Source organism: Anguilla anguilla, chromosome 15 (assembly GCF_013347855.1).
Source record: "Anguilla anguilla isolate fAngAng1 chromosome 15, fAngAng1.pri, whole genome shotgun sequence".
Taxonomy (NCBI): domain Eukaryota; kingdom Metazoa; phylum Chordata; class Actinopteri; order Anguilliformes; family Anguillidae; genus Anguilla; species Anguilla anguilla.
Window position 1 is genome coordinate 22,045,558 of NC_049215.1, and position 25,271 is coordinate 22,070,828.

The 25,271-nt window shown below is 41.0% G+C and overlaps 1 protein-coding gene across 4 annotated transcripts; it reads left to right on the forward strand.

Annotated features, from left to right (window-relative positions):
- Nucleotides 1-5,234: 5,234 nt before the first annotated feature.
- On the forward strand, nucleotides 5,235-25,063 carry nkpd1 (NTPase, KAP family P-loop domain containing 1). Of its 4 annotated transcripts, XM_035392801.1 has the most exons (9): nucleotides 5,235-5,272; nucleotides 5,380-5,615; nucleotides 8,784-8,951; nucleotides 15,923-15,992; nucleotides 16,130-16,203; nucleotides 17,897-17,960; nucleotides 20,272-20,400; nucleotides 20,820-22,591; nucleotides 22,933-25,063. In XM_035392801.1, the coding sequence occupies exons 6-9, from the start codon at nucleotides 17,921-17,923 to the stop codon at nucleotides 23,209-23,211; spliced, it is 2,220 nt and encodes a 739-aa protein (XP_035248692.1). In that variant the 5' UTR covers nucleotides 5,235-5,272; nucleotides 5,380-5,615; nucleotides 8,784-8,951; nucleotides 15,923-15,992; nucleotides 16,130-16,203; nucleotides 17,897-17,920; the 3' UTR covers nucleotides 23,212-25,063. The 4 variants fall into 4 exon arrangements, with proteins under 4 accessions (XP_035248692.1, XP_035248690.1, XP_035248693.1 ...); XM_035392799.1 differs by having other exon boundaries at nucleotides 15,923-16,203; XM_035392802.1 differs by lacking the exons at nucleotides 15,923-15,992; nucleotides 16,130-16,203.
- The last annotated feature ends 208 nt before the right edge of the window (nucleotides 25,064-25,271 follow it).

The following is a 25,271-nucleotide window of genomic DNA, read 5'->3' on the forward strand; positions in this document are numbered from 1 at the left end:
CACACACACGTACAGATAAGCAGGAATGCCACCAGACATTAACTTTGAGAAAGGCAGCCAAACCTGGGCCACCCTGCCAAGAATTGGAGAAGCAGCCAGGAGGCAAGGTGATCCGATTTCAGCGTTCGCCCCGCTAACCCTTGGTTAAGCCTCAATTATCCACAGGCACACACAGAGAAAGGCAGGGTCCTGAACTGCATAGGGTTTTGTACTGTATCTGACCTCTCAGAAGAGGCAATAGCTCAATCTCACAATGCCACTCCCAGCGTTTTTTTTTTCTTTTCCTCCTCTTGGATTGTCAGTCTCACAAAATACATGACTGATAAGAATTTTCTCCCTGGTCCTCTTGAGTTATGTATTTCATTTTTTTCAAACCACCTATAATTTTCTTGCTCCAGTGGTCCAGTGCATTTTCTCATAGTATCACCTTCAGCATCCTTGGAGCCCCACCTCTTGTTTCCTTGCTTGGGGATACCATACCATTTAGCTGCGCTCTAATGAACACTATCACTTTCTGAGGAAACGATCGCCCGGTGTGTCACAGCCAATATTAACATTTAACCACGGTGCAAGTTTTCTGGCCCTTGGAGAGACAGGTCTGTGCGGCAAATGTAGGAATGATTGATTATTTCTTGATTGTACTACAGCTAATAGTGATTGTGGTTATATCAAGACTCAAGAATAGCCTGTCATAATCCATGCTATAATGCTGAGTTTTGATCAATTACCTGACGGTTGCGAATTTGAATCTCGGATTGGGACGCTGCTCTTGTACCTGTGAGCAAAACCATGCACTACAGTAGATCCATGTAAATATCTCTCTCCTTAAACAGGTATGGATCATGGAAACATTTGCTAAACAAATAATTCTAGCTAGCTTAGCCACATCATGTGTGGGGAGCAGTCTGTTTCAGAATGGCTGTCATGCTTTACCGAGTTTTTTGCGTGACATTGGCACGAATGGAGGTGAGTTAATGACAGGAGAACTCAGATGTACGGATAGATCAAATGTTGCTATTTTGGGTTTTGTTAATATATGTACTATTTTTACTGAGATTCCACGTGACTGACAGTTTTCCATGAGCAAAAAAGAAGGCTGATATTCATATTTACTGTAATCTCCCATTGCTTAGTGTTTCAAGTATTGGTGATGCTTCTAAGCATTAGAGTCCATATTCAGAAAATGCACCCAAGAGGGAGAGAGAAAAACAGGGACATTTTTATATTCATTTTAGTTTTTAATTTTGAATACAATACATAAATTCAAAACTTTCTGATGCATATTAAATTGGTGTGAGATGACATCAGTTTGTTTGTGATCCTGTATGTTTCCCAGTGGGCGAATGCACAAACAAATATCTTCAGTGAGCCCTACATCCTTGCTGAGGTCAACATTGCAAATTAAATTAACATTAATGAAACAAAACAAAACACAATTACCTCCAGGAAGACGGCTAGGGATCCCATTGTCCCAAAGCAAGCAAAAGAAAATAAAAAAACTGCAAATACATTCAAAATTTTGTTTAATATTCAGGGCTGTGGAAAATTTTGTTTCTTGCATGTAAATCTAAATATTTGTGGCATGACATCCCTTCAGCTTTGTATCTTGGGTAAGGACAGTCATGATACCCTAAATTCAGATTGATGTTTATAATAATAATAATAATTAATAATAATAACATTAAAGTGTCTATCTGCATTTTTTTTCGTTTTGGTGGATTTAGTGACATCTGTTGTCACTGGTGGTCATGACAGTTTGTTTTCATACTCAAACCCCCCTCCTAACCCGGTCTGAATGAGGAAGGGCCCAAGATAAATTTTTGCTTCTGGCCCCCAAAAGCCAAAAGTCAGGGGTGGTCCTGCTCATGAAGGTGGATTGGAAAGCCCCACTGATGGCTGCTCCTCTGCCTTCTAAGTGTTTCAGTGTAGTCTTTGTGTTGTAACTGTTGGGGGTTTAAGTCTTGGTGGTACAGAAAAACCACAAAGGAGGAAAGAATGAAATTCCCTCCTGAGTTTTGCACTGATGTCACTCCAAGCTACGACACAGAAAATGTGCCATTTGCTCTTGCCTTTCAAGTAAGTTTTAGTTTGTCTTCAGTGAACAACTAAAACCCATGATGGTATGGATGTACAGTAAGCCCTTTCACTTGCTGTGTACTTGTAACTTTATTGCTGTAGGCAAAGCTTTCATATCCCCTTTTGCCATAGGGATTTAAAAAAAAGATTCTAACTAGCAATGAGGAACAATGCCATGCTTTCTTAACACATGAATTAGACAATGGATACATTTCTGAGAAAGCAATGGTGAACTGAGTCACATACAGAGCCAATTTTGGTTCTTTTAACAGACCTTTGAGGAACAGCCACTCATTTCCCATTAAAGGAACATTCATAATTATCATTGTTTTCAATAAGAAAATTCTGGAGCTTGATTTTAAGTTTAAATGTATCTGGTTGTCTTATCTGATGATTGTTCTGCTCTAACTCTATTGGTGATGCAAATGTGGGTCTTTCCCTGAATGCATCTCCAAGATTTAAGTAAAGTTTGAATGAATTAATGAAAAATGAGTTTCCATTTCCGGTTGTCTGTACCTTTTAGAATTTTAGAAGTGATTTACTAATTTAAATAGATGACAAGTAGGGTTGCCGCTTACATTATGGAAATAACTCCCCACTTGGTGAATATAGCTGTTATTTTGCTGTTAGCCTGTCCAGCTAGCCTGAGGTAGAGACCCAGATGAGTGTAGTGTATCAGTGGCACACACCCTGTGGACTGGATGGGTAATGAGTCGGAGGTCAGGTTTGAAGTTTTGAGAAGCAGCCCAAAGGGCTTAGAGCTGAGAAAAGGAAGGAGAGATTACTGTTCTCTGCCCATGGACAAGGACAGACAATCAAATAAGGGCTTAAAGCACATCTTGTTTTCTCTACGCCTTTTTAAAGTACATCTTGTTTTCTGTGTGTGTGCATGTGTGTGCGTGTGCTGTAATATGTGCTGTCCTTTAATGCAGGGGTAAAGAAAAATACTTACTAACACATTTTATTTTTTTTTTAATTTGCTATTGATGTGGAAAACACAGTATCATAGGTTATGTAAAGGTTTTCAATTAATTCTCAGATAATACTTGCCTTTGATCATCATCATTCTGTCCCCCATTTAGTATTTAGGCTGCCTAAACTGAGTGGCCTGTTAATAAAGTCACACTGATCAATGCCTTACGTAATTATTCTGTGTGATTACAGATTGTTCCGATTTCCCTTGGCTGAATAGAAAGTGCTAAATGATCCAATAAAACGGCAACATCCTGGTTACAACAATACTTATGTTTTGTTCACTTATATAATATTCAGAAAGTTTAAGATCATTCAATACATTGTCATACTGTAGTGTAAATTCTAATTTTGAATACGTTTGGCTAATAAGTCCATTTTTGTGGACTTAATCTTCATGCTTTCCAGGTTTGTGATTCACATTCTTGAGTGTTTGCATCAGGCGTAAGTGGTGGGCATTATGGTTCTTTTCCAGGACTCTATTCATTTGACTCAGTTCCCTAAAACCATTCATTCGCAGATTTGTTCACCAGTTCCTTCGCTGCTCTCCTTCAGACTCCCGTGAACGAGAAGGAGTGCAGTGACTTCAGATTCCCGTTCTTTGCGAATGATAATGCGTCATGCAGTGACTGAAAACTCTGGCTGAGGAAAGAACCCAACTCTGTTATGCAGGCTCTCATACTGGTACTCAGAAAAGAGTCAGTTACTGTCCTTTATTGGTTCATTCCTACAGTGGCATACACTGTTGTTATGCTCTTCACAGATGTTTGCACAACAGTTAAAAATAAATATATCTGGACATGTTTTTGTGCAAATTTGTTAGTTTGCAAATAAGTTACAAAATTGTTTGCAATCAACAAAGGGTTGATTATAACAATATAATCTAGGCTACTTTATTAAAATAGCACAATATTTAGCAGATTAGGACCATTTCTAAAGAAAGGGTAGCTTTATTGGTACAGAATCCCTTGGGAAATGCATACTGAAAACATACATCTTTCAATTCACAGTTACATTATATCATGCAGTCGAAGGGCTGGGCCAATTGCTTCTAATTTTACTCAGGAAAATGTTCATCATGGAAATACAAAGACAGCAGGAGGGAAATTGGTAGAGCTGTATCACTGTTGACTAATGGCTACTGCAGAGCCCAATTGTTACATAGGAGTAGCTGCAGCTTCAGCAAATGGTAAGTTTGAAACTTACTGAGAGCTGAACCAAAGGAACATATTGTTGCATGGAGTTGACAGTTCCTTTTGTTCATCAAAAAGATTAGTTCACAAAGAACTAATCATTCTCGAATGACACACTACAAACGCGTATGGAAAGCTGCATTGTTTATAGTACCATTACACTAGTTTTCTGGCCTTTGCACACAAACCTTTACACTACAATAAGGTACAGTACTCACAAATATGGCCATTTACAGAAATTTCTATAACTTCTCAACAATAAGAATGTAAATACATTAATTATTTATGTTCGATTCCTTCTGATGAAAAGTTCTGTGGAAGTTTGTGAAACAGACGCCATGTCTTGGTCAGGTCGTGCAATGTGAGTGCAGAGGAGGCTGTCTTCCCCTCTCCCTCGCACCTCAAAATGTTTCTCAAACTTTTGTTAGTTCAGACACGTTCACTAGCTTGAGGAAATGTTCATTGCCTTCTAAGTGGAGGGAAAGCTGTTTCAAAGGCAAGCAGTGGAACACCCTCTTCTCTGTGAATGCAAAGCTTAAGGAATAACCTGCCTCTATGCAAAGAAAGACCTGCTAAGTCTCCATGTTAGAAAATGGAATGTGAATGGTTATCTGTGCCTAATTTATGCATCTGCGAACCACCAGAACAGGTAGAGCGAGCTTGGAGATGATCTATTTCCTTTATCTGAACATTTAATCTGCATTGTTTTTAAACTCAATTATCTGCTGCTATTTTGGGCTCCTTTTTTCATGATCACTGTGTGCTGGGCAAGGGGGAACTGTGCGGAGCAAAACACTTCCATCAGTTCTAAAATGTTATTTTAATTCCAGTATAAGTATCCTTACCAGGAATTAGATTATTGGACAGCTTGAGCTGGAGGAAAAGCAAAGCCTTTCACTTGATTTGCATGAGCTAGTGATTGACAGCACATAGAAGCTCCACCCTAGGGTGAGGGTTCATGCAGTCTCACTACCCAATCAGCGATCCAAAGGCATGTGTAGTATGTCGTGGAAGGATCCGGAGGTTTCAGGGTTAGTGTGGTGACGAGTCAGAATTTAATCTTTTACCGTCACAAGGACACTTCAATACAAACCCCTGTGCATATTTATTTATTTATTTATTTATTTTTCTTTGACAGGCTCGGTTTCAGAAGTCCTGTGTTGTGCAATAAATCTTTGGGACTGAAAGCAATACTTCATTTGTTGCGGTGGCTTGTTTGACAGCACCCAATCTCCATGGCAGCAGAACAAATGCTGGATAACTGTACAGCCGAAACTGAAGAACTCAGAGCTGACTGTTCATGCGTGGAGTGGGGATGCAAAGTTACTGGGTGTTGGGTTCAGTATTTCTAAACACCCGGCGCAATCTTTAAAGGTAAGGTCTCTTTCAAAGAAATTATGTGAAACACTTACAGGTAAGGTGAATGTTGAGGGAAGTTGCTTTGAATCTGGGATCATCTCACAATATTCCATGGTGAATCTGTATTTTACTTACAGTATGTAACTATTCCATAAATGGAAATTAGCAAGGTAAATTCCATGCAGACATTAGGAAGAATTTTTTCATGCAGAGAGTAGTCAATGTGTGGAATAGCCTGCCAGGTCACGTAGTAGAGGCAGAAACTCTGTGGATTTTCAAGACTAGGCATGATACAGTGTTAGATACTATCTAGTCTGTAGGTAATCAGAGCACTAATTTTGTCAGGAAAATGGTGAGCATTGTTGGGCCGAATGGCCTGTTCCTGTCATTATGTTATGTTATGTTACAATCCAGGAACAGGGTTGGTTACCACTGCTTTATTGAATAGAGAGTTATCTAAAAGAAAGTGCCTATCTGTAAAATGAGTCTGCCATCTTTGCTCTCTAAATATCTAATCTACTCATCCAAGGTAATTTGCACCTTTTTCATTTAGTGTATTTCTGGCATGCCTTCATCTGCTCATTCACTTTTTGACCCTTCCACCTTCAACCTGTGCATCATGTTTGATGATTCATAATGTACAGTAGTGTTCTTGATATTATAAATTAAGTTCATGAGCAGGCTGAACATCTAAAGCAAACGGAGAGCACGCTAATGGCATCGTTATGGTGCATTCGAAGTGAAATATAATTAGTGAAATGTAATTAATGGGGACTTATTTAATAGTTTCACAATTAAAACAACCTTGTACTTATTCAATGCCTCTGCTGCAGGCATTTCACATTGGAAGTCTATGGCAGTCTATGATAGTGGCCCAAAAGGTGTCAATTAACCATGTTTAAAAAGCAATCATTTTAGATTACTGCATTAATGATGGTAATCAAGACGACATGAATGATGGATGAATTCGTTCCAGAGTGGATCGGTGTGTCTAATGCAGTCATCAAAAGATTGTAAAACTTTTGAAGAGGTAGCTGAAGCGTGGTTCAGACCAAATATTTTAATTAATCTCAGGAGTTGGGGTTTAGAGTCACAGAGGGTGCACTTCAGTCTGCTGACATTTTTGATGAATCATATCTAATAAATGAAGGAACATTTAAGAAATTTTATATTTTACTCAAATGACTAAGAATAATCACACACTCTGTGCTGTTTTGGAAAATCTGAACTCAATCTGTGTAGCAATTGTGAAATCAATCATATTTGCAACAGTTTGCCTCCATGCTTTAAAATGGAATGCTCCATGTGAAACCCAAATAAAGTGTTTGGTTGAGCATGCTAATCACTCAGAAATCAAGGGTGGTAGAACCTGAGGCCCAGCTCCACAATCTTTCATTTATCATGAACTTCCCTTTGGGGTATCCCCTGTAAGACCTGGGTGTGTTGTTTCAGTTATAAAGGTATCACTCTTTCATCTCATTTCTCTCCAATTCAAGCTCCAAAAAAGTGTCAATCCAACTTGCACTCGTATGATGTACACCAGGTGTGTCCAGCTCAGGTCATGGAGGTCTGCCGTGTTTGCAGGTTTTTGTGGTTTCCTTTCTATCAGCAGTCGATTTAGGATTAAAAAAACATAGTGTTTGCGCTCTCCAGCCAATCACTGACGTGGTAAAAATTAATGAAAAACCAGCAGGCACTGCGGCCCACTAGGACTGGAATCTGCAACCTATGGTAGACAAAATATTATAGAGTCTGCCTCCTAGGAGAGGAGAGAGCCATTGTTTAAAAGGTATATTCAAATACAGAATAGTTGCATCCTGTACATCAGAAATACCACATTATCCTAACTTTCCATGTCTGACATACCTCAGATCCCTGTTGAAACACCCAAAACTAAATCTTAAACTTATTTAGAAATGCAGCTTTGCTGAAATCCTCTTACCTCACATTTTCAAAAGCGAGTTTAACCTTATCACACAAACATAGTTTTGTACGTTATTTCTTAAATTGTTGATTTTAACCATAATTTTGAAAATTCCCTGACAAAAAAGCATAGAAATATAAACCACAATGCTTTTTTCAATCTAAATTGCCTGCCTATTTTGTAATAGGCATTCTAGGACCATTTTACAAAAAAAAAAAAAACAAGTTTGCTTTACACAAAAGCACCACTCCAACAATGTAACAGCTTACTCCAGAAACGTGGGATGCAAAAATGCTACAAAGAGGCAGAAAGTCAGAGGATTAATTCTGGTTTAGCCAGGCTAGTTGGGTAAAATCAATAGGGATGTTATTGGTCCCCACCAACAGATTCTGGTGAGAGGAAACCAGTTGGGCTGCATTTACATTGCACCTACTTTCTCTCACATTCAGCTAGCTCAAAATAGCCTTCGTAACCACACCCAGCACCAGCTTGCTCTTATACCAAATACCCCTACCAGTTGGTCCACCCTGGAGCACCATGCAATGAGATTCCTTTTCTTTTTCAAGAACAGTGGAAGTACCAATTATAAATCCAAGTGAAAAGATAATTGAGTTAAACTACACCTCATTTTTCATAGAGCAGCTGCAGGTGCTCTTTAAATTCTAGATTGAACTGTAATAGTTTAACATTAAGTGCATCCTCAATCAAAGAAGGCATTTAATCCTGTAATGGCCTCCATGCGTAAACATTTTGTTTGCAAAGCTAATAAGTCATTCTGAAGCACCTCTTTAAGCGCCCCATGACTCCACAAGGAGAGATGCTTATTAATGCTGTTCTAATACCACAATTGCACTCATAATTCATTATCATTTCTCTCTTTTCTCTGAGCTTTACATATGAAGCTACATTATTATAAAATAATAATATCCTTGAATAAATTGATATAAAGTAGCAGCCTATAACCAGAAATATTAATAAGGCAGGGAAGGGGGGTGCAGTCCATGAGTAAAGGGCAAAATGTGAAAGAGCATACTTGTTAATTAACTTTTCAAAATGGATTCAATCATCAGGGAATGTGTTGGCTTTAAAAGCCGTGTACTTTTGTTTTTTTTAGTACAGCTAATGTTCCTGCCAGCTCTTTTCTTCACCCTTTTTACGCTCATGGAAATATTTCATGCAATATTTTCAATTTGTGAAACCTCAGAGAGGTGGGCTGATGAAAAGACAGCTGCTACTCTTTCATAATACATTCTCATTAGGTTTTGGGATAGCTGCCCTTCTGTCAGGGCGCGAGAAGCATGCAGGAAGTCGGGGAGGACAAATGAGGTGCGAGCCCCAGCAGAAAAGCCCAGGGTTTGCTGATAGTCGGGGCGGAATTACGATGCCGGCGACGGGCTCAAATCAATCAGAGAGAGATCTTTCAGCAGGTAATTTCTTCGGAGTTTTTTTATTTATTTTTTCTTTACTGAATGTGTGGCGGTATTTCATTCTCCTTCTCCCTGCCCCTTACTAAGTCTCCTGGCCTCCTGCTTTACAGCAGCACAAATCTCCACCAACACGTTTTTTTTTTGTAATTAGAGATAAAAAAGAGATTTTTTTTTTTCTTTCGTCACTGTGCCTCTGGCTCTGCTGCATGTTGGAAAAATGGATGGAGGGGGTGGATGGGTTGAGAGGAGGGGGGGGGGCATTTGGTTGTGAGAGAGGAATTTAAGTTGGTATGTAATCTCCTTCAGTAATCAATTTCAGCTTAAATTAATGCATCTATAAAGACTGTGTGGAAACCTTAGCTTCCGGGATGGGGCGGGGGCATTGAATTGTTGGGCTCCACTGACACCTCTACAAATATTCAGGCGACATGAGTGGGTTCATTTTTTCACAGCTATGTCCAGAAACCAAGGGTGGGAATTCAGCAGCAAGCACTTTGATACAGTTCTTCTTCAGCCTCCAGATATCGCGGGCTTTGTTTATGGATGACGGCAGGGGCAATCCGTCTTTCACCACGATGGCCGGCAGGCGTTTCGACGGGGGTAGCGTGGCCGGGTGCCTGTCAGGGTTTTGACTGAGAGGCAATCCCGCATCCCGATTCATTACTCCAGCCATGTCGGTGTAATTCCTGCGTAGTTGCAATATGCCATGATTGACTGAGACCTCCACACTGTGTCCAAGCCACACTCTCCTCTGTCTCTGGGGGAAAACGAGACCCCCGCCCCCACCCCTGCTAGAAACAGCTAGCAACATGCAACCTTTGGTGACTCACCGTCAGCTCAAAAAACCCAAATGTTTCCTGACTTCCAGTCACAGCTAATGGGACAGCCCAGACTGAAAGCAGTGATGTCCAGTGATTTAGTGGTGCCGGCCTTCACAGAATGAGCCCCTGGGGAGGATTGTATTTATGCCTTTGTGTGCCCATTGGTATTCCTTCTTTAATCCTCTTTTTTTTTGTAACATTCAGTCTAAGTCCTCATTGGAGACATCTAAAACGTGTCTAAAAGCTCTTTGTCCCTTAGAAATGAGAAGGTAATGCCCAGATAAAACGGGAGCTGTGTTTGGACTCTTGACCGTGTTATTTTGCTTGTTACCAGTTCCATTTAGTACTCCCTCTCACAGGTTCATGTCAAGACAATTAAACTCATGAAATATATAGAATGTTACCGAATCATGATTGGGGTTTCTTTTTTTATGTATTATAATCATGGCATTGTGTGGACGGAATTCAGCTGAAAATATCTTTATATTTTTCTTTATCGGTTTTTAAATCCTCATTTATTTTATTTTCTCAAAATTAAAAAAAAGTTTCTCATTATATCATTAGTACAGCCTACCACATTGATGTGGCTGTTGGGAAAAGCAAAAGTTATGCTTTTACATCCAAAGGATTCTTCATCTTTTCACCCAACTGAAGCTTGTAGTCATTGGGTTGAGTGCAGTTCATGCACAGTTGGTTCCGATTGATTCTAGGTTCAAAGCAGTTGCTCTCATGCAGCGAGCAAGGGACAACCCAGTCAGCTGAAACCCTTTATGAGTAATGCTATGGCCAATTTTTCTCCGCCCTGTGGGACCGCCAGCTCCTGCTGGCATGGGGACAATCGAGGTTTCATGCCTAACCATGGGGGATCTCATTACAAGCAAACCTAGCATGTTAACAGGAAAAGCCACCCAACAGTCCTTTAAAAAAATAAAAATCTGTTCTAACTGTACAAGCAAGGCCAATCGAAGAAGACGGTAGATACGGATTACTCTGCCAGTGCCAATTTAGAATCTGTAGCAAAAAGAAAAGGAAAATATATATTCTCTTTTCTCACTGGAATACATGTCAGAAATGTGTGATTACTTTGTTTATAGTGAAGAATGTTTTTGCTGGTAATGGCAATTGCACTGCCTTGTGTACAAAAAAGGCAGTGCTTCAAATCAGCAGATGGTGCCATTTCAGTATGCTGTGGAAAATGCCTTCTTTCACTACTTGAGGTCACGATTTCTGTTTTTACTGTTTCCAGCTTATGTGAGTCCCTGAGATTTGGTCTTTGATTGCATTTAGCGAACAGTTCCTGGGGCTTTTTAGGAGCTCAGGTAGAACATTTTAATGTTCAAGCAAGAGTAGGACAGTGTAACTCCCCCACCCCCACACATAGGTGGTTTCTTAATGGTGTGGGTTGCATTTCGTGGTATGTGTGTGTGTGTGCATTCATACTCAAAGAAGGCAGGGCCAATATTTATTGTAACTAAATGGTACTGAGTGATCATTCAAAATATAACATCAAAGCATTTATTACTAACAGAGCAGTATCATTCAATGTGAGAGTGCCCCATCCACAGATCATAAGCAGTTAGGCAATGGGGAACAGGACACTGATGTTTCACATTCTCGTTTACTAATTCTGAACCCGCACAGTCTTGCATGGAATATTCTGAAATGACGCCTGAGATAATGTTTTCCTATAAGTGACTGAAGATTTTAGTGTACTACCTGTGTAGAACCCAGGTATTAAATATTTGCCAGGACTCACAAGTGGTAGCAGGACCCAAATAATCTGATGTAAATGCAATCTTTTCAAGCCGTGCTTTGGGTAACACAGAAATCAATGACTGTCCACATGAAAATCTTACTGGCTTAAATAATTTCTGCTATGTGGAACTGTGCCTTTGTAGAGAACAGAGGCTGAAGAGAGGCTTATAGAGGGAGGTTACCCTGTGTATTTAATTTTCAAGGTAAGAGTAAGTGGTATACAGCAGTATTCTGCAATGCTAAGTGTCTGGTATCAATTAAAGAAATTGTAAAAACAACTTGACACAGGCCTTCACATAAACTGAATTTTTTCAAGAGCAGCAATACAAGTATTTCTGTCAGGACCACTGTCATCAAGTAGAACTTTATTGACAATAAAGGCAATACAGTTATGTTTGGCGGTATGGCTCTGTTCTGGAGCTCTCCCGCCAACCACGCAGCCCGCGTGGATAAGGCCGGGAGGCCAGCAGCCAAACCCCCCCTTTGGGGGTACACACAGAACAGATCCAGCAGCAAAGCAGTTTTTAACACATATGAATGGAGCAAATGCAATTTCTTAACATATAAGGATGGAGCAATACAACTTCTTAACACATAGGAATGGAGAATGCAAATTCTTGACGCATGGGGATGGAGCTGGGGTGGTGGAGGGGATTTACGAAGCAACGTGCAGCGCTTGCATGCAGGAGGAGCAGCCGAATGAGTAGAGGGAGCCTGTTTAAGTAGACCGCCCTGTTAGTGAATGTACTGTGATAGGCGAACATCACTCAGCTGAGCCGTCAGCTGATTCGGCCGGAGCACTTGACTCTCGTGACCTGCCAGAACTACGCGATGCTCCATTTCTGTCAGGACCACTGTCATCAAGTAGAACTTTATTGACAATAAAGGCAATACAGTTATGTTTGGCGGTATGGCTCTGTTCTGGAGCTCTCCCGCCAACCACGCAGCCCGCGTGGATAAGGCCGGGAGGCCAGCAGCCAAACCCCAAAACAACCATATGCCGATATGCTATCAATAAGTGTCTCCGGCCGATGTGATGACTATGTGTACGACCACCTGGAGGAAGCCCTTCGTCCAGTCGAGCCTTTCGGCTTGAGGCCGTCTATGTTTTTACATGGATCAGTGGTTATGTGTACCAACGCATGTTGGACATTCCCTTGAGGCCAATACTTAGATGTAATATTAAATAATAACCCCAAGGAACATACTATGTGGTATGATATTAGGCTATGTGTACCGACGCTGTCGGTATTTCCCCTCGAGCGCCACGATTTGAATTAACCGGGGGAAATATACTACCGACTACGTCAGTGTAAATGAATCCTCACTCGTTGCATAGGCCAGTAGTAGCAGCAGCAGGAGCGCGGTGGCAGTAACGCAGCAGCGTAGGAGCCATAGCGCAGCAGCAGTAAGAGTAGTGATGTGAAGCACGTGTTCAACAATGACGTGATGACTATGTGTACGACCACCTGGAGGAAGCCCTTCGTCCAGTCAAGCCCTTCGGTTTGAGGCCGTCTAATTTTTTATTTTTTTTTATTTTTATTTTTATTTTTTTTATTATGGATCAGTGGTTATGTGTACCAACGCATGTTGGACGTTCCCCTGAAGCCAATACTTAGATGTATTATTAATTAATAAACCAGGGGAACATGCTACGTGAGATGTAATATTAGGCTATGTGTACCGACAGCTTGTCGGTATTTCCCCTCGAGCGCCGAGATTTAAACTAAACGGGGGGAAATATGCTACTACCTGCATCAGTGTAAATGAATCCTCACTCGTTGCAAAGGTCTACCGGAGGAGCCAGTAGTAGCGGCATCAGGAACGCGGTGGCAGTGACGCGGCAGCGTAGGAGCCGTAGCGCAGCAGCGGTAAGAGGAGTGATGTGGAGCACGTGTTCAATGATGGCGTGATGACTATGTGTGCGACCACCTGGAGGAAGCCCTTCGTCCAGTCGAGCCTTTCGGCTTGAGGCCGTTAAAATTTTTTTTTTTTTTTTTTTTTTTTTTTTTTGTGTGGATCAGTGGTTATGTGTACCAACGCATGTTGGACGTTCCCCTGAAGCCAATACTTATTAATTAATAAACCAGGGGAACATGCTACGTGAGATTATGTTAGGCTCACAACAAATCGACCACGGACCATTCAAGCCTCTGGTTAAAACGCTGAATGTACATAGCCGCTTTAGCGGAAAAGGACTTATGATATTCATAAAACAAGGTCCCCCCGTACGACATGGCTAAATCAGAAATAATAGACAGGTAAGTGTCCAGTTCCTTCCTGCGTTCGGGATTGATTTCGCATATTGTGTCTCTGTAAACTCCAAATGCTGTATTAAATTCGGCCATAGTCAGACTTTTGGCAAGCCTGGGGTCGCTATCTTTAAGCAGTACTGAAACGTCCCCGCAGTCTATTATGCGATTGTCACTGGTCTCTGAGCACAGCAATATTTTTGCTAGGTTAATGTTATTACCTGCCAGGATGGAAGCTCGCAGCTGGGGAGAGATGGCAGCCGCTGGCGGAATGAAGGGCACCCCAGCCGGGGCCGCGGGGACTGCAGTAGCCAGCGTCCTCCGCGGTGCCATGACGGTAGGAGGTGGCGCGTAGCTGACGTCATCGACGGCGGACGGGGAGATGTCGGGCCTGTTGTTCCCTTGGAAGTAGGTAGCGGATCGGGGATCTGAGGTAGAAGAGGGAGCTTCTAGTGCTTGGATCCGGACGTTCATCTGGGAGAGGGAGGATTGGATGTTGTGCAAGGCGGCCAGGACTGGGTCTTCGTTTTGCTTATTTGGATCGGGCGGCTGTTGTGTTCTTGCCCTTTTTGCGGGGGCGGTGGCTGCAGCGGGGAACTCGGGGGCGCGGGCGCAGTTTTTGCGTTTTGCTGTAGCTTTCCTGGGGGCGGATGGTGCGGCTGCAGGGCCTTCTGCGGCTGTGGCCGTATCCAGATCTGGAACCTTCTCGATCAGGAAACTGAAGAGTTCTTTGTGGCTGGCTCCGAGGGGAGGGTGCAGTCCACGTCGGAATAGGGCTTCCAGGATTTTCTCCACCGGCCAGTTGGAGGCGCTTCGGTTGGAGGGGCTGTGGGTTGCCAGGCGGGAACTCCTACGGACGGAAGTGGAGTTTTCGTCCTGGACATGTCTGGTTGTGCCGTCTGGTTGCGGTTGCGTCTCTACGGCATCGTCCTCTGCCCAGAGATGTTCGTCTTGGTCGGCGGTGGACATCGTGTATTTAAGCCAGGTAAGAAATACGGTTATTGATATAACTGTCAATAGTCGCATCTCCGGGTTGGTGTCGTATTTGTTGAGCTAGCTACGTGCAGCGCTTGCATGCAGGAGGAGCAGCCGAATGAGTAGAGGGAGCCTGTTTAAGTAGACCGCCCTGTTAGTGAATGTACTGTGATAGGCGAACATCACTCAGCTGAGCCGTCAGCTGATTCGGCCGGAGCACTTGACTCTCGTGACCTGCCAGAACTACGCGATGCTCCATAAATGTTTTCCAACACAGCTTTATGGTGTATTTGCATAGGGATTTGAACTAGCTTAAATAATTATTAAACTGATCAATTTACAGAAGGACTTGACACCAAAAAATGTATTAACCAGAACTTAAATTGTTTAATCAGAACCCCATATAACACTACACTGGGAAAAGTATGTGGACACCTGATATCCAACATCGCATCCAGAATTATGGGCATTAATATGGAATTGCCCACCATTTGATGCTATATCAACCTCCACTCTTTTTGGGAAGGCTTTATACTACAGTAGATAGCATTGCTGCAGGGATTTTCTTCCATTCAGCCAGAAGAGTCAAGTCGGAGACTGATTGGGCAATTAGGCCTGGCTCACAGTTAGCTTTCCAACTGATCCCAAAGGTGTTGGATGGGGTTGAGATCAGGGATCTGTGCAGGCCAGTCAAGTTCTTCCACCATTCTCAACAAAACCATTTCTATATGGACCTCGCTATGTGCCCGGGGACATTGTCATGCTGAAAAGGAAAGGGCCTTCCCAAAACTTTTGGGGAAGCACAGAATCATGTATAATGTCATTGTATGCTGTAGCATTAAGATTCACTTTCACTGGAACTAAGGGGTTTAGCCCAAACCATGAAACACAGCCCCAGACCAAGGTGTGTCCAGACACTTTTGGTCATTTTTTATAACTTGCCCGGAGTTTTAATCCATAGGGAACATAACTGATACTGTACATTTGGACGTTTTAGATGAACAGTGATCACTTTCGGTTTCGATTTTGTCCCTTAAATGCAAGCACCGTCAATTCTCAGCTGTACATGCATTCAGAATCGTGATGAATCATACTGTTCATTATGAGTAGCCACCCAAATTGAGAGCGCTCAATTGGCCTTTTGTTTGTTTTTCTTCACGTCATAAAGTTTTACAGCCGAATCCTGCCGCACAGTGACACACCTTCTCGATCAAGGTTCACTCCCTCTTCAGCTCTAGGTATCGCTTCACTCTGCTCCTTTCATTTCCTCTCTTCTTCATTTAATGGCAAATATACAGTCTTTTGCATTCAATGCCTAACATTAAAGCATTCAAGTATATTTAGCATAACCCAGATGCTGTCTGTTTCCAACAAGTTCCCACAGGTTTCATTACGCAGCAAATTGAAAGACTTGTTTAAAGGAATGTGCCCTAAGCTATCATAGAGTTGGTAAGTAACTTCTGGTAACTTCTGTAGTGCTGTTTCAGCTCACCTTTGTTTTATTTACTTGGAGGGTATTTGAAAAGTATGGCTTTGATATAAAAAATTAAAAAAAACAGAAAGCATGATCAGGAGCAAAAGCCAAATGTAACTGTTTTTGTTATAGGTGTTACTAAACAAAGCAGGTGCTGTCAACATATTACACATTCACTGTAGGAAGGCACAACAAAAGGGAAAATTTAAAAAGGGAAGCATTAGAGGCCAAGCTTATTTTGCGAACTATTGCATACTCATCTTCTCAGATTACTATATTTATAAGGAGTAAAGTACTGACTAAAAGTAGCATAATTATGTAGATTGTACTGCCACAGACTCGCAATTTAAATACGAATGCAGCCTCTTAACAGCCTGTTTTGTGTTTAAGCTGGGTTATGGAGAGTTGTCAGGACACAAGAGGTATTCAGTACAAGTACCTTTATAAAAATGTATATTATAAAGGGATGATGCTAACAAAGCTTGCTTTGGAAATTGTAAGAATCTCCCCACAAAACTGAATCATACATTTGTTCTGTAGTTGCTTTATCCATCCAGGGTTTTATTTATCAACTAATTGCACTGAATTTGATTGGACGTGTGGTTGCACTTATGTTCAGTGTCTGATTTATCCATATAGAAGTTAACTTACTTCTATTCAAACACGTATGCCAGCTCCAAGCCTGACATATGTACATTTTCTGGAGGTGGAAATGAGCATCACAGTATGTTTTGTATTTTCATAGTCTGGGCGGAGATTGGGACAACAAAATGTAGCCTAAAAAATGTTCTTTTAAAATATATTTTCAACTGCAAGTCTATGGGTGCGGTGCATGTTGATAACTAAATAAAGTAGCCTAATTCTCTTGTGACTTGCCTACAAATGGATTCCAAGCCTCTGCCTGTATTGGTTTGTGTAGGACCATGAGCCCCCATAGCCCTAGGGCCACAAGGACACTCCAATGGAGAGGACAAACAGAGGGCTGTAACTGTGTCCTGAATCAGTCCTAATCCATCATGTGCATTAACCTGCTGTCTCCCTCTAAACTACACCCTGACTGAACAAATGTTAGGGAGGAGGGGGAGGGGGGTGTTGTGGGGTAGGAGGAGTTGAAATGCACCTCAGACTTTACCTCTTAAGGAGAGAAACAGAATAGTTCAGTGAGTCTTGCATGAGGCTCCCAGGTTGTATCACTGTATGCATTTCTGTCTATTTTGTGGTTATTATATTTTAGTTAATCTCTGCTGATTTATTTTATTAAATGGTTTACAATTCCCAGCAATTATTCATTTAAGATAGCTTATTCAGTTTTAGACATGTGGCACATAAATGTATAAAATGTGTTATAAAATGAATAGGCGATACTTTACATACAGTAACCCATCATAACAGATTACCATAAACACAAGTGTCATAAAAAGTTGTTTGCTGACCGATTAGGAGCATTTCCACTGTTGGCATTCCACTGTTGTCATAGGTTTTTGAATGTGGGCAATAATGCTTATTCTGCATAGCGCATTCACCTATTAAAACAAATATACACGAGTACAGAATTACATGTAAGTACAGCTCATTTTATAAAATGAGAGATGAAGGCCTTTAGATGATAATAGGATTTTCTGTCAAAAAATGTTTTTGTTTATTTAATTTTTTTTTTTTTTTTTACAGAAATTCCTTAGATTTTCTGGGGATATGGACACTCACCACACAGCCTGTAAAATGATCCACAAAGGTAAGACAGCAATAGTAGTGGAGCTGGTAATGCCATTAATTTATTACCAGCATGTTAAGGGGTTAATTCTCAGGCAGGAAAGTACATTCATATCTGCAGGCAAGATGCATAACCTGAACCACCTCAGCATGTCAAACTGAATACATGGATTATACAGTGAATGAAATGCACTCTGAGTAATGTGCAACTAAGCCCTCTCTGTTAGTAAGTCTTCTGCTGGAAAATGCAATTTTACTGTAACTTTTAAAGAAATTGCAACAGAATGTCACAAGTCAATGTTAAAATTGAATAAATGTCAGGACATTTAATAATGAATTGTGCTCTAAGAAAAATGTTTCACATCTCATGTCACACTTGTTTTCATAGGTTTTTTAGAGAATAGGATTGGACAGCATTGTAAATGCATCTGAAATAGGAAATCATGATCTGGGAGAGCATATTACACATAGACTATCACAAGAATGGGGCTACTGGGTGGCTTTTCCTGTTAAGGAACTATTCTTGTGCATGGATAGGCTCCACAGCCCAGGGTAGAATCCTGAATTGTACAGTGCTGACTATGGCTGGTAACTAGCCTACTCAGGGCCAAGCGTAATACAGTAACATCCTCCAGGGGTCAGGTTCAGTTTGCTGGAATCCATTTCTGGACTGCACATTAATTTAAATTATCAATCACCAGCAACAAGAGGTGCATCGCAGGATTTGCTCCCAGGCTCTCACAACATAAAACACACAGCCCAATGAAAGACATCAGTGCATACAGTACCTACTAGAACTGTTTTGGAGGCTTATTTTTGTATTGACAATTTAACATTTTTAAAATTTTATGTTTAGTTTAACTTCTCAAGTAAATGCAAAGTTTAGCCTTTCACTTTTTTAACTTGTGATGGCTACTTGGTATTGGCTGTTTGTTGTCAGTCTTCATGTTTTATATATAGTCTCATATAGTTCATATATGCCTATTTTAATTGAGTTAATTTGCAATGAGAAAATGCTATATATTTCCACTAAGCCTAATTGTTCAAATTATATTCCTGTTGTATTTGTGTTAAAAGCATTTAAGCCATGACATGGAGCTGTGCTTTTAGGGGTGTTGGCTGTGCGATCTGCTAATTGCAAATACTGCGATGATGATTATTATGATTATGAAGATAATAGTATAATATAATGATGATATTTATAAATATGTATATTCTCACATCCTGGTATTTGATAAGCCGATGAATGTGGTTTCAATAATCAATAAAATCATCAATATAATGAATTCATATAATAATTTATACAAAATAATCAAAGCATTTTTTGAAATGCTGGACATAAATAGGTGCAAAAAGTGCTTCATAAGTTGGTGTTGGAGATCTATCTCTCTCCCTGCCCGCTGCAGTGCTGTGCCACAAGGCACACTGGCACACAGCACACTGTGGTCGTTTCTGGAAATCAGGTTTTCTGAACTAAGTCTTTCTCAGGCTCAGTTCATTGTTATTAGTTTTGGCCAGATTTGGTCTCAGGCACGGCTCTCTCGAGTTTGTTTGGGCTCAAATTCTCAGGCCCGTTGAGAGTTCTAGTGTGCTTGTCACACACCCACCTTGGCTGAAGAGATTATGCTGTGGGCGTGGCTATGTACAGTTGGGCATTCCAAACTGGAGAAAAAATTGAGGGGAAAGCGTAACAAAAGTTTTGGTGAGGATTTCCTAATTAATTTATGAATTTCCGTTAATTTCTCAAATTGAATTGAATGAAATGGAACTGTACCCAGCCATAGATTTGAGTTGTACGAGACTGCACTAGACATCACCTGGCTGCATTGCATCATGATGTATAAAGGTCATCTGTCTCTGCTCATCTTTTTTTGTATCTTTTGTAATTCATTAGGCAGTAACTTAAATTTTTGGAAATGTATTACCAGTGCAATGTTCAAAGTTATGTTTTACCAGTGTAGCATACAGTACCAATTTATTGCACCACTGTCTATGCTTGACAATGTGGCCAGTTTCATTCTACAGTGCTGAGGTGGAGTTGTGAATATCACTTAATTCTTAAAAATGTAAAAAATACTCTTATCTGTAGGACCCACTGTCTGGTCTGAGCACAGAAAATTTATTAATACATATACACTTCAAACACTGGAATGTGTTTCAAATGTATACTGTATATTTCACCTTCCATTCAACTGACTAAAAGGAAGCTCTGTTTTTACATATTATCACAGAGATACCACATTTGCTGGCTATCTGTAATTTAGAAAATACCTTTATAGTGTTGAAATAGGTGAGCATAAAGGATATGTACTGACCTGGGGTTTTGACTGCAGATCGTCCATCGGATAACATTTATGGCTACGCTCTGTCTAAGACTCTGACGAAGGTGGCACCTCCGATTACAGTGGCACTGTACTCCTCCTGTCACAGTCGAGTCAATATGCTCCTCAAGTGCATAGAAGGTAGGCTGCTCTTTCCCTCTGTCCATCATGCTGCCATACACTTACAGTTGTGATGGTCAATCGCTGACAAAACGAATAGAGAGACTGAATGGAAAGTCTTTTTTAGTCTAAAGAATTACACTTTCATCATTGTTCCAATTAATTTATCAAATGCTCATGTTTACTGTGGCATTTTTCTCCCAGAATGCACTGCAATAAAACCTTTATTGTAAAATGAATATTTACGGTGCAAATGTTACCTGAAAGTTTAATTGATAATTTATCAACATTACATGGGTAACAATGAGGCCCATTAAGCAATGAGCAAAGGTAGGAGCTCTGATTCAGGATACAAGCGGTCTCAAAACTTAAACTGTCCTGTGCAAATCTTAAAGTGGCTATTCACCAATTTTGTATGTTTATATCACATTTAATTTTAGCCCACATGAAGAAAGAGGCGGAGAGAAGAGAACAAAAATATGAAGGAAGAATTAAGCCACGTTCTAAGTCCTCTGTAACTTACTTCCTGTGTGCCATCATCAAGATGCTTTTCTTCATCCCTGTGTGGACTGAACAGAACCAGGGACAGACTAATGTTCGCTACATATTTCTGAAGTTCAGTGCCTGGCACTTTGCTGGCAGTGACATGCTTTGGGCAGGCTTGGTGATGAGACTTTATGAAGGTCTTCAGGAGAGCTTTGGCATGCTCCTCATCCCTCTGTACCGCTTCACCCAGCACAAGGAGGAGGATGTGAAGAAGGTCATTGAAGATAGTGAAAAAGACTGGAGGTCAAAGAAGATCTGCTGCTTCCCCCTGTGGTTACTGACAATTGTTGTGTTCATTGTTATCCCAGTGATAGTCTTCCTCCTTATTATGTGTGCTTTCCCCAAGAGGGAATATGGAGGTGAGGATATTAAGTCAGATGAAGGTGAACTGGGGATGTTAAAAAGCGTCACCATTGGCATCCTTGGGGTCCCCGCTTTTGGTGCCGCTCGGTTCATCTTCCAGCTGATCAAGAGCGTCATCATGAACCCGAAATTCAACATCAGGTGGAATATGAACAATGAGAAGGTTAGCAGCAAGTTAGGGTTCATGAATGAGGTGTGGAAGGAGATGCGGGTGATCTCCTGCTTCATCCAGTTCATGGAGGTCTTTGAGAGGAGGAAGATCCGTGTGGTGCTACAGATCACCCACCTGGACCGGTGTACACCCAAACGGATCATGGGGGTGCTCAATGCCATAAACATCCTTCTGTCAGATGAGGAGAGTCCTTTCATTTCCATGATAGCCGTTAATCCGGAAATCCTGGTGCAGCAGATAGATTACGCAGATGGTTGCTTCTGCAAAGAGGACCATGCTCGAGCCTTCTTGAACCGCATTGTGACCTTGCCCTTCACCGTGCCCCAGTTGTGTGATTTCTCAAAGCGCAAGGTCTTTCACAATATTGTCCAGGGCCAATTGAAGAAGATCAAACAAGATTTTTCTGTGGACGAAGTAGTTTTTGGAAATGATAATTCAACAAAAAGTGAACACATGGAGCTGTTCAGCAAAGACCACAAAGCAGAAATGGATGTCACATTTGAGCTGAATAAAAAGGATTTGGAGTGGCTTATTGAGAATGCCTTCGAGTGCATTTACAGTGAGGATGGTAAGCTCCACAATTACATCACGGGGGACACTATATCCATGAGGAGAATTATCAATTCGATCAGGGTGTCAGTCATCATCATGGAGGCGATGGAGATCGAGTTGCCTTCTATGGAGCTTATTGCAGCTTGGGTAGTCCTGGCTGACCAGTGGCCCTGTCGTTTGAGTTGGATTTTGGAGTGTCTAGAGGACGAGCGGCAAAGGGTAGAGCTAGACCCAGAGCCATCCATAGCAGTTGCCTCGGATGAATCAAGGACACTATGGGAAGTCTTCAGTGAATACAGACTGGAGCTCTACATGATCAGGGACCAGATCAACATGCACCTGGAGCACGACGAAGATCCTGAGCTGTTTGAGATGTTTCTCAAGGTTGACTTCAAGCTCACTGTTAAAGATGCTGACCAGTTTGAGCTGGCCACAGTCAACTTGGACCACTCAATCAAGAAGGAGCTATCCAGGATAAGAGGAAGCATAGCACGGAGGGACACAGTTGGGAAGAAAACTCTTATCCCACTCCCAATGAGCTCTGTGATCAACATGACCACAGAGGATGTCTGCAATGAGGTAACATTCTTTTGGCTTTAGAGATGCCTTTATTTTGATTGAATTGCATAGCTCAATCAAAACTACTAATTTTTCTGAATACAGATTTCATACCCTGCTCAAGTATACAACAGCAGTAAAGAATCTGATACATGGTGGAAAACCAGCTCTCCATACACTGCATATAACGACCTTCACTATTTTATTAAGCAGAATGCATTCTCTTTCTCCTTGGTTTACACCACTGAAAAATTACTGGCTTATTCAACCATTAGTGCATTAACAGGTCATTTCAGGCAAAGGGTATGGATTTAATTGATGCTTATGCCTTTTCACCTTTTTCTTTTTTAAAAAATCTCCAGATGGTGAGGCTCAAACTGCCAGAGAAGTACAGCCAGGTCATCCGTGAGAATGAGCTGAATGGACAGGCGCTCATCTACAGCGAGAACGCAGAAATCAAGCGTGTGCTGCAAATGTCCATGGGAGAGTGGACAACCTTCAGCATCCACCTTCTGGGCATCTGTCCACCCCGGCTTCCTTTGCTGCAGTCTGCGTCTCTTGCCTGTCCATCTGCAGTGACCCTGGAAGATTGCTTTCCTTCACTTTGTCACTCTGAGAAGCCCGAGACTGCATGCATATGATTAATTAGAAGAGCAGTTGGTAGTCTCTGTTGTAAACTAGAGAGCTGTGATGGAAGGGTAAGGGCCAAGCGTTGTGAACCTCAATGGATAGAGCAAGCAAGGGGCAAAATTCTCAAAGTGGATGAGATCCACTCATTCAAAACCTGACATAATAGGCTCTCTACCCCAGAAAGACTTTCATTAACCCCTTACATTCCCTCCTTCTGTATCGCCCCCTTTTTAACACAAGCCTGAAAATGACATGGTTATGTGCCTGAAAATGTGGTTATTATTCTTGAACCCTTTTGATGATGGGCATAATCTTGGAGTTTGTTTTCCAAGAGTCAGAATTACTGTCAATATTACTGAAACAAGATTAGAAAAGCGCAAGCACAGTGGAAGTGGAAGTTTTTTCTCACCTAAAAGATGATTTTTTTTCAGTGGATACAGATACTTGAGGTTGTGCCTGATGGGCTTAAAAACACAGTGCAGACACAGCCACAATGCTGGACAAATCCTGGTTCCAATTTGATGACAATGCTACCAAAATTGAACATTCTGCATAGTATTTTTTTCTGAGCTAAGTGTAGACAGGTTTCCAAAAAGGCCATTTGGAGACATCCAAAAGGACACTTCAAAAGGTCTTTAGAGGTGTAAAATTCTATACACTGTATACTAAATGCCCTTGGGAGAAGTATGCTTAAAAAAAGTTGGTTTCTTTCTCCCTGCTTGTCACCCTCCCCCTTCCTCTCCTCCTTTGTGAGCATATGAAAACTATATGCAAGGCAAAATATTACCTACTGGAATTAAATGAATTCAAACTTTGTCACATGTAATGGTCTACAAATACAAAACATGTTTTCATTCCAGATAAGTTTCTTTTTCTTTTGTCAATTGTTTTGGCACTGGTTTGTGGTTTCCCATTAGTAAGCTTAGTCCTTCAAATATGATGAAGCATAAATGAATAGTAAATGGACTGCATTTATATAGCGCTTTTATCCAAAGCGCTTTACAATTGATGCCTCTCATTCACCAGAGCAGTTAGGGGTTAGGTGTCTTGTTCAGAGACACTTCGACATACCCAGGGCAGGGATCGAACCGGCAACCCTCCGACTGCTAGACAACCGCTTTTACCTCCTGAGCTATGTCCCCCCTATATATGAAATATAGGCATCAGCTGTCTATTAATACTTCTGTATGATGTTTTGTCTCCTAGTAACATTATTCTCTTTGCTTGAGTCAACTCAAGTCAATTTTGACATCCTAGACCAGAGACAAAACAAACAGATGATTGATAAGCATATATGATTTAACACATTTTGATAGTAAAGTTATTTACTATAATATTCAAATCTTTTATTAAACATTTTATTATAAAAAAGGAACTATGTTGTTTGAAAGCATATTCTATTCAAGTCCACTTTGCTAATGCCTGTCATTAATTACAAGCCTGCAGTGCATTATCATGCTCAAAGAATGCAGGCAGTCATCCGCATCAGCCATTACCACAAATATGACAATCTTGTGCCATTATCTTTATATGATAAGCATCAATATTTGCATCATTGTACATCAAGGTACTATCCAACATGTGTACATGAGGTTCTGACATGAATGACTCAAACGTTGGAGACTCGCTGCTTTGCTGCATTGTTTGTAAGGCATCTTTCATATAGCTGTGTGCATCTTTTTGGTTATAAAGACTTTTTCTTTGTATACTTTGCAGTGATTGTGATGCACTAGACGCAGTTGTGCCCGAAAATGTATTCGTTATTCTGTTCTGGAATAAGAAAAAGAAAGCTAGTGTTTACTACCTTACTGTTGTTTAGTTTAATAAAAATAAATGAATAAAAATAAAAACAATAAAAACAGATACAGTGTTTGACATGTTTGCCATATTCAGCAGTATCTACAGATATACATGCACAATAAATATGTGCTGCAAGCCACGAGACAAATAAGTCCTCTGAGATCATTTTGTGGTTGCAAGCCTATATCAAGGCAGGGGCCCAACCAATAAATAAGTTAAATAAATAACCTTTATTTGCAAATACCATAGCCAACTGAGGGCTGCCTCAGGG